This window comes from Staurois parvus, unplaced genomic scaffold (genome assembly GCF_062004578.1).
Source record: "Staurois parvus isolate SC_StPar_1 unplaced genomic scaffold, SC_StPar_1.0 ptg000372l, whole genome shotgun sequence".
Lineage (NCBI taxonomy): Eukaryota > Metazoa > Chordata > Amphibia > Anura > Ranidae > Staurois > Staurois parvus.
The window spans coordinates 2,186,503-2,204,629 of record NW_028318168.1 but is presented as its reverse complement, the minus strand read 5'-3'; the positions used below and the strand labels follow the sequence as shown (position 1 = coordinate 2,204,629).

At 39.7% G+C, this 18,127-nt stretch overlaps 1 protein-coding gene across 2 annotated transcripts in view; it reads left to right on the top strand.

The window, feature by feature from the left end:
* TBC1D32 (TBC1 domain family member 32) overlaps positions 1-18,127 on the top strand; it is a 471,851-nt gene that overhangs the window by 368,919 nt on the left and 84,805 nt on the right. For both annotated transcript variants that reach the window (XM_089685349.1, XM_089685348.1), the window contains exons 29-31: positions 7,100-7,163; positions 12,383-12,498; positions 16,219-16,373. In XM_089685349.1, coding sequence (XP_089541475.1) covers positions 7,100-7,163; positions 12,383-12,498; positions 16,219-16,373 — 335 coding nt within the window. The remainder of the gene's footprint in view (positions 1-7,099; positions 7,164-12,382; positions 12,499-16,218; positions 16,374-18,127) is intronic.

Here is an 18,127-nt window from a genome sequence, read left to right as displayed (position 1 = left end):
CCTACAATAAAAAAAATACATATTTCCATGCAAAAAAAGTACCGCTTTCAGCACAGAAATATGGACATAATCTTACCGCTAGGGAGGATAAGAAAGCAGCTGTGCACTAAAAAGGAACCATAAACCTTCTAAAAGACAACTGTAAAATATTTGTGCAGCGCTAAAAGATATTACTTGTGTGTAAAATTCCCTGATGCATGTAAGAATATAAAGGAGTATAAGTTCAAATGAACTGATAATTCAACTCTATATATGAATTAACTCCACATATAAATTATTCAAGTCCACATGTAAATGAATATAGCCAAGGCCCAGGTGACTTGATTAATCCCAGTTATGTATAATTCAAAAAGTCCGGTGAGGAGCAGGAAACAGATAAAATGCGCACTCACCAGATGCGCAAAGGTATTGCGCAGTGTATTATATTATGTGGAGGTCTACCAGGAACCCCTCCTAGGGTGGTATTCAGGCTGGGGATCTGCTCTCCTCCTGCAGCTATCTCCATCCTGTCAACGCCCACACCAGCTCCAGTCTCACACCACAGCACGACACTGAGCCTTGTAGCCAAGCAGCCGGAGTGTGGTTTATGACTTTAAATACGGCTTCCTGCAGACACACCGACCAGGCATGTGACAGAGCAGCACTTCAGTCAGGTGACCGCTAGGGGCACTCACTCATTAGTAGCAATAGCCACTAGTTGCTTAAGGTCTTTAACTCCATGAGAAAGGAGGGTAGTTTGCCATTTTGTATGTGTGAGGCTCTTGTTGTTTTGTTGCCCATGAGTGGGAAAGATACCAGGGAGTGTGACTCTTACTGTCCGTTCTCACTGATGAATGTTGATGTTAAAATTCTCGCTAAGGTGTTGTTCTGTAGGTTACAATCTGTTATTTTAAAGCTCATTAATATGGACCAAACTGGCTTTATGCCAGGTAGGTGTGCTCAGATGAACATTAGGAGGCTTTTTGTGAATTTACAGACTCAACATGAAAAAGCTGGTACACTGGTCATGGCCTCCTTAGACACTAAGAAGTCCTTCAGCTCTGTGGAATGGCCATATTTATTTCTGTTGTTGGAGCATTTTGGATTTGGGCCATAGTTTGTGTCCTGTGTGTGTTTTTTGTGTATGGACCCTGTTTTGCGCATACGTATTACTGGTTTTATTTCTGATCCATTTTCCATATTTAGGGGGACCAGACAGGGGTTCCCTCATCACCCCTGTTGTCCCCACTGGCCATTGAGCCATTGGCTGCGAAAGTATGGGAGGATGCTAGAGTTTTAGGTTTCTGTATGGGTCAGTTGGAAGAATGTGTGTCTCATTATGCTGCTGACATTTTATTGTACCTGCAGGACCCAAGCCCTTCCTTAACTGCTGCCTTTTCAATGATTCAGGAATTTGCAGATATTTCCAGGTTTCTTATCAGTTAGTCAAAATCATCTTTATTACCTATTGATAATATCTCTGCCATCCAGGGGACCTGTCCCATACTGCTGTCTACCTCCTTCCCTTACTTGGGGGTGAAGGTACAACTGCCAGTCTCTAAATTCCTTCATAACAATTTCTTCCTGGTTGTGAAGGCATATAAGGAAAAAGTTAATTGTTGGCAAGCTTTACCACTCACCCTGATGGGGCTACTTAATTTATTTAAAATTATTTTCCTTCCCAAGTTCCTGTATATACTATCCAGTTCCCCAATATTTGTCCCCAAAAGTATTTTCCAAGACATTGATTCAGTATTGGCACCTTTCCTACAGGAATCCCATGCCCCCAGATTGTTTTTGGCCACTCTGAAACTACTTGTTAGGTACCTACCGGTGGTAGCCTCTAGCGTTCCACAGACCGGAATCCCCCAAGGCGGAATCTAAGTCCCAACCTGCTTGTTTACCAGGGCCCCTGATGGTGGGGATGGACTTGGAGCAGGCCGAGACCAGGTCGCGGCCCCTGGGTTCACCCACCTGCGGTAGAAGCACCACTGGAGGTGTATAGCAGGTGAGAGCCTGATGTGAGGAGGTAACAAGAGCAGAGTCGGGCAGGCCAGGTCGGTAACGGTGGAGCAAAGTGGTACAAAATCAGTAGGCAGAAGGATAAACAGGTCACAAGCCGGGTTCGGTAACAGGAGATCTGAACATGCAGGGTTAAGCAGGAGAATGGTCAGATAAGCCAGGGATCAGAACAGGAGACAGACAGCAAATCAGGGTCGGCAACAAGGCAATCTACAATACAGGAACTCAGGATACAGGTAAGACCATACGGCAACTAGACACAGCCCTAACCTGTTTTAAATAGGGCATCCTGCACCCTGATTGGTGCTAGGCGTGCATCCGCAATCGCAAGTGCGCCGCTGCAATCGCGGGTGCCCAGGTCCCAATGCTCGCACGCTAGTGCGGCTGGGCACACTGCGCATGCGCAAACCCGTGCGCGATCGCGGCCAGCTCTGGGGTCCCTGACACTACCACTAGATCTGGGGGTTTGGTGTTGCCTAATCTGCGAGGGTGTTATTTTGCTTCAGAATTAATTTACCTTCGCTGGTGTTTTTTCCCCCAAATTCCAACTGCAACGATTGCGGCAGAGACAGCGGCAGCCACTTCATATGAAGCGTTAACCAATTTACTGTATAGTAGAATGATCCCTGGTATGGGGGGGGGGATATGCACATACCTGGAAAGATTTTTAGTTTTTGTTCCTGTATTATATTGGATGTATCCCTCCTTAGGTCTCCCAACAACTCCCCTATTGTTTAATTTCTCTTTGAGGGAATTTTTTCAAACTGGACGGTGGGGCATCTTGTGCCCCAATATGAGATTAAGTGTACCCATCAGTTATTCTCAGGTGGACGCTTTTGTACATTTGAGCATTTATGTAGGGAAAATGAGATCCCACTGTGTTTTAAGCACTGTCAATTATGGCATGCTGTGGCAGCTCAGTTTGGGGGAGGCAAAGTAAGGGTCAGAGACTTTTTTTCCCGCAGCAGATTGCAACACACGTAAGTGTGGACCAGGCCTTATTCCTTCTATCTCAACCTCATCTATCTATTCCAAACCTTCTCAATATGTTAAAACACTATCATCATATTTACAATCTTAGGATAAATTATAGCAAGTCAGAGGCCCTAAATATCTCCTTAACAACAGATTTTTTAAATAAAGCAAAACAAAACAGCTCTTTTAGATGGGTATCTACAGCGCTCAGATACTTAGGTATCTTGCTCACCCCAGGATTAGAGGATTTATATAAACAAAATGATGTACCCTTGATACAATGTATAGAAAAAGACCTCAAAAACTGGCATTTAAAAACCTTTTTGTGGTTTGGCAGAGCAGCCATTGTTAAGATAACAATATTGCCTAGACTGCTATATTGTATAAATGCACTTCTGATCAAACTATCCTCTAACGTTTTTAAAATGGCTACAACAAGCACAAAGAGCTTTTGTTTGGGTGAACAAAAAAATCTGCTTCCAACTAATAACAAATTTTAAAGATTATGGAGCTATGGACCTTCCAGATTTCAAAAGATACTATTACACAACATTGAGTACCAGAATTATTGATTGGAACTGCCATTCTAAAAACAAACATTGGGTTAATTTAGAACAGTCATATACTAAACTACCATTGAGATTCTTGCCATGGATATCACAGACCTTCTACCCTAAACAATTAATGACACATCCTCTAATTGCTGCTATATTAGAAGCTTTTCACAACTTAGTCAAAGCTTATAGCATAGCTAACATCCCTGGCCCCACTAGCTAACAATCCAGAGTTTGTACTGGGCATGAACACAAACCTGACCCCACACACCAGGGGGTGTTTGTTTATTAGAAACATACTGTTTAAGCTGAGGGTCAGTGAAAATTAGAGGAGAGCTACAAGAATTCTGTGGGAATTTGAATATCCCATATTGGACATATTTTCAAATACTCAATTATTTACCAAATCATAAACAAAATACTTTGTTCTCCAAACCTCTTACAGAATTGGAAAAAATATGTCTTAAGGGGTCTAACATATGTAAAACCACCTCTCTGGCTTACCCATGGCTCCAAATAAAAAACATAATGAATACCAGGATAATTTTAAATCACTCTGGGAGAAAACTCTAGATACAAAATTTACTGAAGACCAATGGAAAAAAGCATGTATACTCACACATAAATGCTCCAGCAGTGCTTGTTTGCAAGGAACCTCATATACGATATTAACGCAATGGTATGCCACACCAGTTAAGTTAAAGAGGTGGTTTCCTTAAATGACCGATACTTGCTGGAGTAAATCTGGCAGAGGTACAGTGATTCATATTTGGTGGCATTGCCCAGAGATATCCATTTCTGGAATCAAGTATGTGACTTAATCTATAGAATTGCTGAAACTAAAATTAAGCTAACACCTGCTTGTTGTTTACTACATATGTCTACATATTCTCTTAAGCAATAAAAACAGACCCTATTGAGACATCTTTTAAATGCTACAAAAACATTAATCCCAAGGTTTCGGAAAGCTACACAAATTCCATTAAACCACGACTGGATTTGAGAAGAATTTGTGCACGAGATGGAGAAACTTTAACTATGACAGATAGAGATGAGCGAATCGAACCTGGCGAAGTGGAATTCGTTTCGAATATTAGGAAAAATTCGATTCGCGTCGAATCCGAATATTAGCAAACTTCGGATGCACGAATCGAATTTTCCCCGATCCGCCGATTTTCATCCCTTTTACAGCTGGCAAAAAGTGTCCCTGCAGAGAGCTCCGCTATTTCTGACAGTTCTCGGACAGTTCCTTCACATTTACAGCAGTTGAAACATTGTATCTATTTGTTTCCATTTAGGATACAGATGTTTTTATTCGGAAACAAATAGATACAATGTTTCAACCGCTGTAAATGTGAAGGAACTGTCAGAGAACTGTCAGAAATAGCGGAGCTCTCTGCAGATACACTTTTTGCTGGAATGCAATTCTTCTTCATCCTCATCCTACTTCTTCTTCTTCTTCTTCATCCTCATCCTACTTCTTCTTCTTCTTCATCCTCATCCTTCTTCTTCTTATTATTCTTCATCCTCATCCTACTTCTTCTTCTTCTTCATCCTCATCCTACTTCTTCTTCTTCTTCTTCATCCTCATCCTACTTCTTCTTCTTCTTCTTCATCCTCATTCTTCTTCTTCTTCTTCTTCTTCTTCATCCTCATCCTACTTCTTCTTCTTCTTCTTCATCCTCATTCTTCTTCTTCTTCTTCTTCATCATCCTCATTCTACTACTTCTTCTTCTTCTTCTTCTTCATCATCCTCATTCTACTACTTCTTCTTCTTCTTCTTCATCCTCATCCTACTTCTTCTTCTTCTTCTTCATCCTCATCCTACTTCTTCTTCTTCTTCTTCATCCTCATCCTACTTCTTCTTCTTCTTCTTCTACTTCTTCTTCTTCTTCTTCATCCTCATCCTACTTCTTCTTCTTTTCATTCTTCTTCTTCTTTTCATTCTTCTTCTTTTCATTCTTCTTTTCATTCTTCTTCTTTTCATTCTTCTTCTTTTCATTCTTCTTCTTCTTCTTTTCATTCTTCTTTTCATTCTTCTTCTTTTCATTCTTCTTCTTCTTCTTTTCATTCTTCTTTTCATTCTTCTTCTTCTTCTTTTCATTCTTCTTCTTCTTCTTTTCATTCTTCTTCTTCTTCTTTTCATTCTTCTTTTTCTTCTTTTCATTCTTCTTCTTCTTCTTTTCATTCTTCTTCTTCTTCTCATTCCTCTTCTTCTTCTTCTTCTCATTCTTCTGCTTCTTCTTCTTCTTCATCTTCTTCGTCGTGCCCCGTGACTGCCCAAATGAGTGAAGTGTGTGGTGATTCTAAGATCGACGGCACTCATCTGCATGTCATACTGACTGACAGTATTATTTCTCTTCCCCAGCAGACTCCAAGGGCATTTAAATTAAAGGTACAGTGTTCTGCACTAATATAAAGGCTCTCTGAAGCCTAGAAACCCTTTTAATAAGTTAAATTCGCAGCGAATAAATTTGCATCGAATCAAATTTATTCCGCAAATTCGGCGAATCAGCCAAATCTAATTTTTGAATAATTCACTCATCTCTAATGACAGACGACAGGGTAACCAGATATCATAAAATTCGGTCAGACTGGTATAACTTCACTTTTACTGAATTATACAAGACCCTGATAACTGTTTAAGTGGCTTATGAATATACTGGTTTTGGCAAAAACTGCATGTAAGATAATTTTTTATAACCTTATTGGTTAACGGGTTTAACACTAACTTTACCAACTTTGCCCCATTATAGATTCACTACATACTTGTACATTTTGTTACTTTTGTTGTTTATATCCATTTGTGATTTTTATGCTCATAAACTATAAGAGTTACAAATATTTTTGCAGATGTTTTTGAAAAAAGAACATCACTCTAAGATTGTTATACTTTTACACTGAATACGGATTGTAATTTACTGATCCTTTGTTTCATTGTAATTTTCTAAAAATAAACTTTAACTGTTTTAAAAAAAACATTTTTGCAATTAGAAATTTTATACTAACTAGTACAAAATGTTAGAGAGCATCTGTGAAAATCCTTTGATTCCCTTTATCTCTTTACTAGTATCAAAGTAGTACAACAGCCTTTTTTCCCTTTGCATTTTCAGATAGCTTGTTCAAGGGTTGGAACTTTTGGCTGTCTGCACCTCCCAGTAAAAATCCTGTCACTTCCTTAGGGACACAGACAACAATATAATCCTGATAAAGGCTCTAACCTTTCCTAACACCAATAAAATAGTACTTTTATTGCTGTCTGTGTCTGCTGACACTTTTAATGATATCTTTCATCACAACACAGAACATTGGGGGAAATATAGCAGAATATAGCAGCAAAAACAAAAAAGAAGCTCTAACCTTTCCTTACTCTATCCAAAACTATAAAGGTTTTGGCTGGAATTACATTTTAATTAGGGTCATAACATATTTCATTTAAAAGTTCATTTTTTATCCAGGAAGGTGCATTATTAACTGAGCATTTGTGAGTAAATAACGTTTCCAGATCAGCACACTGTTTCCCATGTGTTGACATTTAAAACATTTAAAACATTTTTTATTTTGCCTAGATACGAACATCAAGAGTGAAAGTCTCTCTCCATCTCAGCAGCTTGGTGTAAAGTTGGTTATCAGGTAAATTGTTTTTTATCATATAATCCTGTATGCTCTCCTCCTTTCCCATTATATTCCAGACAGTTTTATAAAATTACAGCAGTTTAATGATATGGAAGTTGCAGTTCATAAAAATAACAATTTTACAGGATTTAAAAGTAACAATTTAAATGTAAACAGGAGGAATGCAGCTTGGAGGTTGAAGGGCTGGTTCACAGCAAAACTTAGTGTAGGAAAGGCATGTTCTGTGTGAGTTTCCCACACCGCAGATGAATGTATGTGCATGCGGGTGCCAATGTTTTGTTAGTGGCACCCCAAATGCAGATTGCAAATGCAGTGCATTTGTGGGCACCAAATGGCATGGTACCGTGGTACAATGTGGGTTGGTATAGTGCATTTGTAAAATTAGTGCAAGCACTACTTTTCCATGGTCCAGTGACGTTTGCAGCTCACTGAAATGAATAGGCTGTCAAATGCACTGTATGGATGCGTGAATGTACTGTATGTATGGGTGCAATCCTGGAGTGAACCCTAAAGAAAAAACATTTCCCTTCACAGAATTCCGCTACAGAGAAGCATTGGGGTTGATTTACTAAAGACAAACACACTGTTCACTTTGCAAGCACATTTTTCCTTAGCTTGGTAAATGTGGGGAAAGAATACCTAATCATGTGCAAGAAAAATTAAAAAAACAGCATTTTTGCTGACACATGATTGGGTTATGGAAGTAAGTAGAACTTCACCTCAGTCACTAACCTCTGGGGATAATTCCCTTACAAAGTGCAATTTACCTTGAAAAGTGATCAACCTATTTGCCTTTAGTAAATCAACGCCAATTAACCTATCTGTCCAAAACCACTTACTCTGGAATTCATGAAGACTGGCGCAGGCAGATTTTGTGAAAGTGTCTGCATTGTAAAAGCGGTGAAGAATGCACCAGATTCATATAGCTGTCTAGAACTTGAATTTGGCTCATGCTGCACCACTTTTAGAATGCTGTGGTTTTACTGTAAATGTGTGCTGTTTTTACTCAGGTGAATCTGCTTTGTTCTCTCTCTGGAACGGAATGTGCCCAGAGAGAGAAGATTGCATCATTTATAGGCCAGGGATCAATCAGGAGATCCAGGCTGAACATCACTGATCTGAATCTGCTGATTGATCAGTCAGGCACCGATTCACGGCACTTCTGGGTTGGTGGGCGAACACATGCCCCCGGTCCGCGATCATGGTGTGAGAGCGCGAATCATGTATGTATATGTGATTTTGCACAGGCAGCCTGCCCTGTAGCAGTAATTCTGCTATAGGGTGGAGCTAAAGCAGTTAAGGAGCAGGGCCCTCCTTTCCCTCTTGTATTGAAGTGTATTGTTGCTGTATTGTCTCCCGTTATATTGTAAAGCGCTGAGCAAACTGTTGGCGCTATATAAATCCTGTATAATAATAATAATAGTTAGCTCCACTTTCACATTTGGCGCATTCAGTGTGACACAATGTGAAAATAGTGCATTTTAGAACTACCTGAATTTGGTGCGCAAGTCAGTGTCAAAACCAAAAGTGTCGCAAAAGCTTCATGAAATTGGTGCAACACATTAACAAGAGGGATTAACACCAGAAAAGTGTCATAGCAGCTTTATTGAATTCCCTTCATACTGTTTTTTGGGGTGCACATGAGTATAATAGTTCCTGGGATGCAGAAGTGTTGAAACATGCAGCACTCCTGCTGGCCTTTCCCTTTTTTTGTGGTGTCTCTGCAGGAAGATCGTAGTCATAAAAATTCAGATAAAAGCTGGTAACCCTTGGTTCCTAAAAGATGCATATCTCTCCTTCAGTCACTTGATGATGCTGTGCATATAGAAATTGTAAGATATACAGTACCAGTAGGAAAATGCTACATCCAGGAGATGCAAGGATGCTCAAATACATATAACTTCCTTCATCGCAGCAGAGAGAATCCAAAAATCATGCCACAACTCAGTCTGGCTGTTAAAGTGATTCTAAAGGAAATTATTTTTTTTTAATAACAAACATGTTACAATTACCTGCTCTGTGCAATGCGTTCGCACAGAGCAACCCTGCTCCTCTTCTTTTTGGGTCCCCCACTGGCGGTCCTGGCTCTCCCCACCTCCTGCGTAATGTGCCCATTAGCAAGCCTCTTGCTAATGGGGACACTCAAACAGATATACTCCTGAGCCACACGCTGTGTGGCCATTAATGCATGCAGACAGGAGGGTGTGCTTAGCTGAGAAAGTCCCTCTACCCCTCCTGAAGACTCCTGGGATGTATTACATCATTTGCCCTGGCACCAGGGGCGGACTGACCATTTGGAAACTGGGGTACTGCCTGAGGGCCCAGGGTCAGTAGGGGGCCCCATGAGATGCCCCTGGTACCTTTTTCATAGGCTTTTTTGAGTTTGGGCAAGGACACAGGAGCCCCATGATCTCCTATTGCCCGGGGGCCCCATGAGTTGTCAGTCCGCCCCTGCCTGGCACAGAACCTAGGAAGTAACTAAAGAAATGTAAAAAAAACTGTTTAAAACAAGTAAATTGAGTATACTTTACTATTTATTTACTAATGCTAGCATTATAAGGATTCAAAATAGTCATATTTTGATTGAGAGAGTGAAGTTATGTTTTAAGGTAAAAAAAAGCCTTGAGCCTTTAAAACCGCTTCCACGCTGCCCTATAGCAAAAATACTGGCTCGGGTGCGCAAAATCACATATATGTGCGTGATTTTGCAGTTCCAAGTAGGGAGCACACTCCCTATCCGCACCGCCATTCGTGGCCTTAGCTGTCAATCATTGGGTCCCGTAATTCCCCACTGGCACCCTGCGATCTCCGAGGATTTCTGACAGCGGAGAGACCTGTATGTATACAATACAGATCTCTCCCCTGTCAGCTCCTGGACACTGCTTTGTATGGCTCTGCATAGCAGAGCCATACAAAGCAGTGTGCTTTCAGTGTAAAACAGCACACAATTAACCCTTTGATTCTCCCACATGTTAACCCCTTCCTGCTCAGTGCCATTAGTACAGTGTCAGTGCTTTTTATTAGCACTGATCACTGTATTGGTGTCACTGGGGATGTCAGTGACACCATGTCAGTTCCCCCCAATGTCAGAATGCCCGCCACAGTCCCGCTATAAGTTGCTGATTGCCGCCATTACCAGTAGAAAAAAAAATCCCAGTATATATACCGCCATTTATAAATGCTATAACTTTCACGTAAACCGATTGATTTACACGTATTGGGATCATATTGGGACATGTAGCAGAATACAGTTTGGCCTAAATTTATGAGGAATTTTCTTAACATTTTTTTACTGGACATGTTTAATAGCAAAAAGTAAAAAATATAGTTTTTTTTTCTCAAAATTGCACAGGCGGTCAAATACCACTGAATGAAAGCTCAATTGGTGGGAAAAAACATAAACTTAATTTGGGTGCAGTATTGCATGACCGCGCAATTTTCTGTTAAAGTAACGCAGCTCTGTAACTCAAAAAATGGCCTGGTCAGGAAGGGGGGTAAATCCTCTGGAGGGCAAGTGGTTAATCATCACTGCATATTTTTTGGTAAACAAACAAAAAAGGATTACAATTTTTAAAATGGCTGCACTGATAGGCACTGGTGAGGCTGCATTGATGAGGTAACACTGATGAGCTGCACTGATGGGCACTAATGAGGAGGCACTGACGGGGCTGCACTGATGAGGTGGCACTGGTAGGCAGCACTGATGGGCACTAATAACCTGCACTGATCAGGCTGCAATGATAATAAGAGCACTGATGATCAGTGTCCTGCTTATCAGTGTAAATGTATGCTGTTAGGATTGACAGTTATCAGCTCTCCTTTTTTTACACAGTGAGAGCGCGTGAGGAAAGGAAATGCTGATAACTGGCGTTTGTTTACACGTGATCTGCTGTGATTGGACACAGCTGATCACATGGTAAAGGACTACTGTGATTGGCCCTTTACTTGATCTGTGATCAGCTGTGTCCAAAGGACACAGCGATCACAGAGCGTGCCCGATGCATGCTCCAGGGGGCACATTCTGGAAGGAACATATATAGATGACCTCCCAGAGCAAGGGAACCATGCTGAAGCCTTCTTTCAGCTATGGAGAGGTATTAACGTGGTTAAATTTGCTGGTATGATGCGGTGCCATTCATTTTTAAGGGCACCCCAGCTCCCCTGGCCAAGTGTTTTAGCACAACACTCAGCAACTCACTAATTTGCTATTTCCAGTGCAAATTACCATTTTTAGCAGTGCACCACAACGCATGTTAATGTGCTTCAAAGCTCCTCTGTTGGCAAGATACATTGAGGTGCTGTTTAGCAAGAATTGGCACTGCATCACAGCAATGCATTTACCATGTGTTGCTGAACATGGTGGCAAATCACAGTGTAACAGGCTCGTTGCCACAACAAAATAGTATGAATGGGCCATCACTTGAAGAGTTCTACTCATAACATAGGTCTATCAGTATCCAGGCTGTTGTAGGCTTTTTCTAGGCTGTTATCTTTAGAAGTGTAGTATGTACAAATATTGTACGTGCTCCAGTTATGAATGCACAGACAAAAGACAGTATCAATAGTACAGATACAACTGTAGAAGGTGTTTGTCAGAGATAATGAAAAAAAAACCTTTTACTAGTGACTAAAGCAGGGATATCAGACTGTTATCTTTAGGTCCATGAAACCCTTTTATTCCTTCCATGTTGTCCTCATCAAGTTTCAAAATTTAAATAGAATGAAATCGCAAAATAACTTACAATATGGCAATTTAGTAATGACATTTTACATTTTTATTAGGGTTAGTATTTTGATTTCCAAGATCTAGTATATAAAATTAACAAAACATTTTGTTTTTTTTTAGTTTGAACTAATGCAGCCTCTTATATATTTCTACATTTGGGGTTTATTTAATAAAAGCAAATAGGCTGTCATTTCAGTTTGCAAGCAATATATAATCACGTGCAAATTAAAAAATAGTTTAAAAAATCAACCCCTAAGTCACGTGTGTCTGTTTGGTCTAGGGTGCCCTGCCCAAGGTCCCCCTTGTACCTCGAAGTATCCTGAAGTGCCTGAAGTATCCCATGGCCTTCTTTTGGTGGTACTTGCCACTCTCTTATTGGTTGCATTTTTACTTACATGTTTCTTGGCATCCAGAAATCCATTTTAAACAGTTCAAATGGTTTTGGTACGACTGTCCATATTATAGTGACTATTTCTGTTATTTTCTCTAGGTACGGTAGCCATTTAAATCTCTTGGGCAGCAGCAGTGAACAAGATCTTACACATGTACTACTGCAATGTGAGAATTTCCTTCAACAACAGCAAGTAGTTGTTACCTCTCCTCTGAGTATCCTTTTATAGAAATGACTGAGCAAGTGACACCATTTAGTGATTGCTATCCAGGATATATAACTGTGCTTAGGGTATGCTAATCTGGGTCTATATAAATTTTGCATGGTCCATTGCAGTCCAACTAAGCATGATGTTAATAGTGTCTCTGGGCCCAACTGTAGCGCATTGCCACTTTTTTTTTTTTTACATTTATTGTGTGAACAAGGCCTTATATTGTTTTTTTTTTCTCTCAACTCAAAACAGCACAAAACACACAAAAAACAATCTGTAAAATACCCAACCTATAAGTAATATTAGTGCAAATATTACAATTTATATATAAGTGTCAAAAAACAAAATAATTTGTGACACATACAAAAAACAAGAAAAGTCCAGTGACATGTCCAAAAAAACATCCCGTGATCAAAAAACAAACTTATATTTTCATACATTTCTTCAGTGCCAATAATAGTCCTTCCACCATCCACCAGTGCAAAACCAACATGAACCGCACTCACCAGATGTTTGGTGAGTATAACGCCTTTCAGGATTATTAAGGGCTCCTGGACCCCCTTTTTTTAACCTCCAAATATTGCCTCTTCTAAGACATAGAAACCTCCTCCGATTACTCCCCTCACCGACTCCACCGAAATTCAGGAAGAAGAAAAACCAAATAGCGTGATACCGTTATGACTTTCAATCTTAGTAAACTTTAAACCAGACCACTCACATTTGGAGGTTAAAAAAAGGGGGTCCAGGAGCCCTTAATAATCCTGAAACATCTGGTGAGTGCGGTTCATGTTGGTTTTGCACTGGTGGATGGTGGAAGGACTATTATTGGCACTGAAGAAATGTATGAAAATATAAGTTTGTTTTTTGATCACGGGATGTTTTTTTGGACATGTCACTGGACTTTTCTTGTTTTTTGTATGTGTCACAAATTATTTTGTTTTTTGACACTTATATATAAATTGTAATATTTGCACTAATATTACTTATAGGTTGGGTATTTTACAGATTGTTTTTTGTGTGTTTTGCGCTGTTTTGAGTTGAGAGAAAAAAAATATATATTTTTTTGGTTTTATACCTATGCACAGCAGCATCTCACGTGGATAAGTGTGTGGGGAAGGAGGTCCTGGGCGCTGAGGTCTTTCTTATTGATTTAAGGCCTTCTATTAGCCTTGTAGTGGTACTGTGATAGTGTGGTGGGCAGTCTGGTGACACCCTGGGAGGGACACTAACTGACTGACACTAATGTCGCTGGTGACACTAATTCAGTGATAATGCTGTACACTGTACTAATGACACTGGCTGTGAAGGGGTTACCATCAAGGGGGAAGCAAAGGGTTACCTGTGTGCCTAACAAGTGTAATGTGTGCTGCTTTTACTCACAGATTTGGCTGTTTTTCTTCTTGCTTTTCAGGGAAAAGTAACAGCCAGATTGCTGTTCTGTTTGCACAGAGTTCTGTGCGTTTGTAAACACAGAACTCTGTGCTGTGATTGTACACTGTGATTGTGAGCAGCACAGTGGCTAAATGGTTAGCACTTCCGCCTGGCAGTACTAGGATCGTTGGTTCAAATCCCAACCACAGCACCACCTGCCTGGAGTTTGCATGTTTTCTCTGTGCCCGTGTGGGTTTTCTCTGTGTACTCCAGTTTCCTCCCACACTCCAAAGACATACTGGTACGTTAACTGTCTAAATTGGCCCTAATATGTGTATGTATGAATGTAAGTTAGGGACCTTAGATTGTACACCCCTTGAGGGTTAGGGACTGATGTGACTGTACAATATACTATATATGTAAAGCGTTGCGAAAATTGATGGCGCTATATAAGTACCTGTAATAAATAATACACAGGGATCAGCAGGTTTCAGCCAACATCATTGGCTGAAACCTGCTGACAAAATCATGCTCTGTCCAATCATAGCATGCACTTGCTCTTGTTGCCTGCTCGCAGTACATTTACTGTGAGTGGGTTGACATGTGGTTAATGTACTGTACGTGCATTAATGTGTGTTGTGTTGAGGCAGTCCATTCAGTCTGAATAAACCACTAACGCACAAGAGCAAATAAAAAAAAAGTACATGCAGCATGTTTTCTACTGTAGTGTTTTACTGAGCATTGTGGCGAGGTGCAACGCATGTGGCACCACACTGTGCTAACTCATGTAACATGCGGTAATGCAATGCACTGCAACACAAAAATGTAATTGCCCCTCAGTGTTGATAATCATAGTGATTATAAAGCTTTCTTCATGAGAATCTGAATCAAAGTTATCTTTCAGTTTTAAGCACACGCTAGAGAGTTCAGCCTCCCAATAGCTTCTTAGAGCCTTCAGGCATTCAAATATACTGTAAGTTCTTGAGCTTACATGTGAACACCTCTGTTGAGGAGCTATAACAAGGAAGTCCTTCTTTCCAAACTGGATTTGTAATGTATTTTGTATTTTTAGGGAAGGCATATAGAAGATAAGGTACATGTCAAGGTGAACAGGTATACCTAAAACTCCATATTGAAGGACATTAGAGCCAGTAGATATAGAAGAAGAATTTGACCATTGAAATTCCCAATAGAGAAAAGAAGGAAGCTTATGATCCAGTCCGCCAAACTTCATCTTTATTTGAAATATTTTTTGGTGTACTGACCTTTTTAAAAGTGCTCGCTATGGTGAATATAGGTGTTAGAAGATTGACACTTTTCTGATACCTGTTCAGTGAACCTTGGACATTTACTATAGCAGTATACGTCTGTCCATTTGTATTGTAACTAACAGTAAACGTTATTGAATAAACTCACTGTAGGGTGAAAATCTCTCAATGGGGAAACATAAACAGATTGCATTCATATCACATCCACCTAATGAATTAACAATTGCAAGCTGTGGCTCTGATTTATAGAATAAGACTTTCTACAGTTAAAGCTGAAGTCACATCTCTTGCCTGTAATGAAGGATGTCTCATGCTGTGTAGGCAGCTGGATCTTGGAGAAATCTTCACTGCAAGGATGTCGGCCCTCATCCTGTCTCTGAAGTTCAGGCGGTGTGGTGATTATCAGCTTTGGGTCTTCAGGCAAAACAGCAGTACAGATGGTCCAATGGGAAAATGCCCCCTCTTTCCCTCTCCTTCATTGAGAAAAGTTCTTTCATTGATTACACTGATTTAGCATGATATATGAACGTAGGAGATAATCCAGTGACTGATCAGAGTCATTCATAGATTGTGTTACAGTCCGTTTAATCAATGAAAACTTTTCTCAGTGGAGTTGGAGAAATGAGGTACAAAGCCTGTTGGACCTATTCTGCCTGAAGACATGAAGCTGTTAACCATTGCAGTACTAGAAGTTCAGAGACTAGAAAAGGACAGGCATCCCTGCAGTGAAGATTTCTCCAGTATCTAGCCACCAGCACAAAGGGGGACATTCTTTGTAACGAGTAATTAATGTGAGCAAAGCTGTATGGATTTTTAGCTAAACCTCAGCTTTAAAGAAACTGGAGAAAGGAGAACACAAAAAGAGTGTGGTTGATATGGGAAAATAGGAAATTAAAAAGTAACAAAATCAATTTTAAATATAGAGCAAACTTTCATTTTTATATAACAGCATTTTCACTTTCAAATTCAGCAAGCCTACTGTGGCCTTAGTTTGTAAAGACACAATGCTAAACAAATGCTAAATATTTGCCATCAGCTAAAATCCAAATTCTGTTTAAAACTTCCTTGACTGCTCTTGTGCCCAGGGTGTTTGCAAGGAGGCTATTCTGGTCATGACTGGTTTGCATCTTCTATGTTTCTGATAATGTCAGGAGATGGCGAAAAAACATTAACATTTCTACAGAAATTTTCCAGTCTCCTAGTCTCAGCATATCTCTGGCTGCCACGGCTTCACATTTCTGTAAGTAATCTTGTAAACACTAGCAAGAAAAATCTAAAATTCATTGTGCTCGTTATATAGGAAATTACAGTTTTATAAAAGCACTTCTGCTTGACTGCTTTGACTATATTTATTGTGATAGCTATTGTATTTATATATGCAAGGGAGAAAAACTGAAAGTGAAAAGGGTGTGTTGTGGCTGATTTTGAAATAGTATTTTTGCATCAGAGCTTTAAAGGGAAACTACATTTTTTTGCAATTATGGTTTTTGAATGTGTTTTTTGTCATGTTTTTCACTACATATATAAAATTCTTATTTAACAATTTGCTGGGGGTTTTTTTGCTTTCCTCTGGATCAACTGTGGGTATAGGATTATAACTTTTCTTTTTTTTTTAATGGTTGAACTGAATGGACCTTTGTCTTTTTTTAGCCATACTAACTATGTAACTATGTAACAAGTAAACACATAATGTATATCATCCATGGATTGGATGGCATTGTAGGTTTTTACTAGGAAGGGGAAGGTTGCCTGGGGTGAGGGATCAGGATAAAGGAGCCACTGGTAAATGTACCCCTTATACAGTTTGAATATAATTGTAATCACACTACTTTATGTTGTAACAATAATGAAAAACTGAATAAGTCAAAAAAGAAATCAAAATGTATGGGACTTTTAAGGTTTTATCTTACTCTCAGGAAAAGATTACTAGTATACAACCTTATATAAAACACATCATGTTTTATTACAAAATATTTAATCAAGGAATACAACCATAAAAGCAATAAGTGGATAATATCACATAAAACGTTTAATACTGTGAACCCCAAAACACCTTCCTAGTTTGAAATATTGTGTAACATGCAATAATGATAATATGTTTAGATGATAGAACAAGGAAGGTGTCATCTCCCAACATGTTTCGCCAGATGCACTTCCTCAGGGGTTCAGATAGGGTGCATTGTTGATGTAAAATATATACTGTAAAAACTGAATAAAAATACTTATTAAAAAAATGACCACATCCCTCTTTTGAGCACTTGTACCGTTCCAGATAGTTGGGACTTCATTATTATATGTTGGTGAGTCTTGTGATATATTTTTTCTTGGACTAGCTATAGAATGGCCTACAGTTGCAAGAAAAAGTATGTGAACCCCTTGGGATTACGTGGAGTTTTGCATGAATTGGGCATAAAATGTGCTCTGAATGTCATCTAAGTCACAACAATAGAAGAACACACTCTGCTGAACATAATACTACACAAACATTAGATGTTGCCATGGTTTAATTGCACAAAACATGTAAACATTCACAGTGCAGGGAGGAAAATGTATGTGAACCTTTCGACTTAATAACCGGTTGACCCTCCTTTGACAATAACCTCAACCAAACGTTTCTTGTAGTTGCAGATCAGACCTGCACAACGATCTGGAGTAATTTTGGACCACTCCTCTTCACAAAACTGTTTCAGTGTAGCAATATTCTTGGGATGTCTGGTGTGAATCACTCTCTTAAGGTCATGCCACAGCATTTCAATCGGGTTGAGGTCAGGACTCTGACTGGGCCACTCCAGAAGGCGTATTCTGTGCTGTTGCAGCCATTGTTTTGTTGAATTACTTGTATGCTTTGGGTCATTGTCCTGTTGCATCACCCATCCTCTGCGGAGCTTCAGTTGGCGGACAGATGGTCGTACGTTTTCCTGCAAAATGTCTTGATAAACTCTGGAATTCATTTTCCCATCAATGGCAACAATCTGTCCAGGCCCTGAGGCAGCA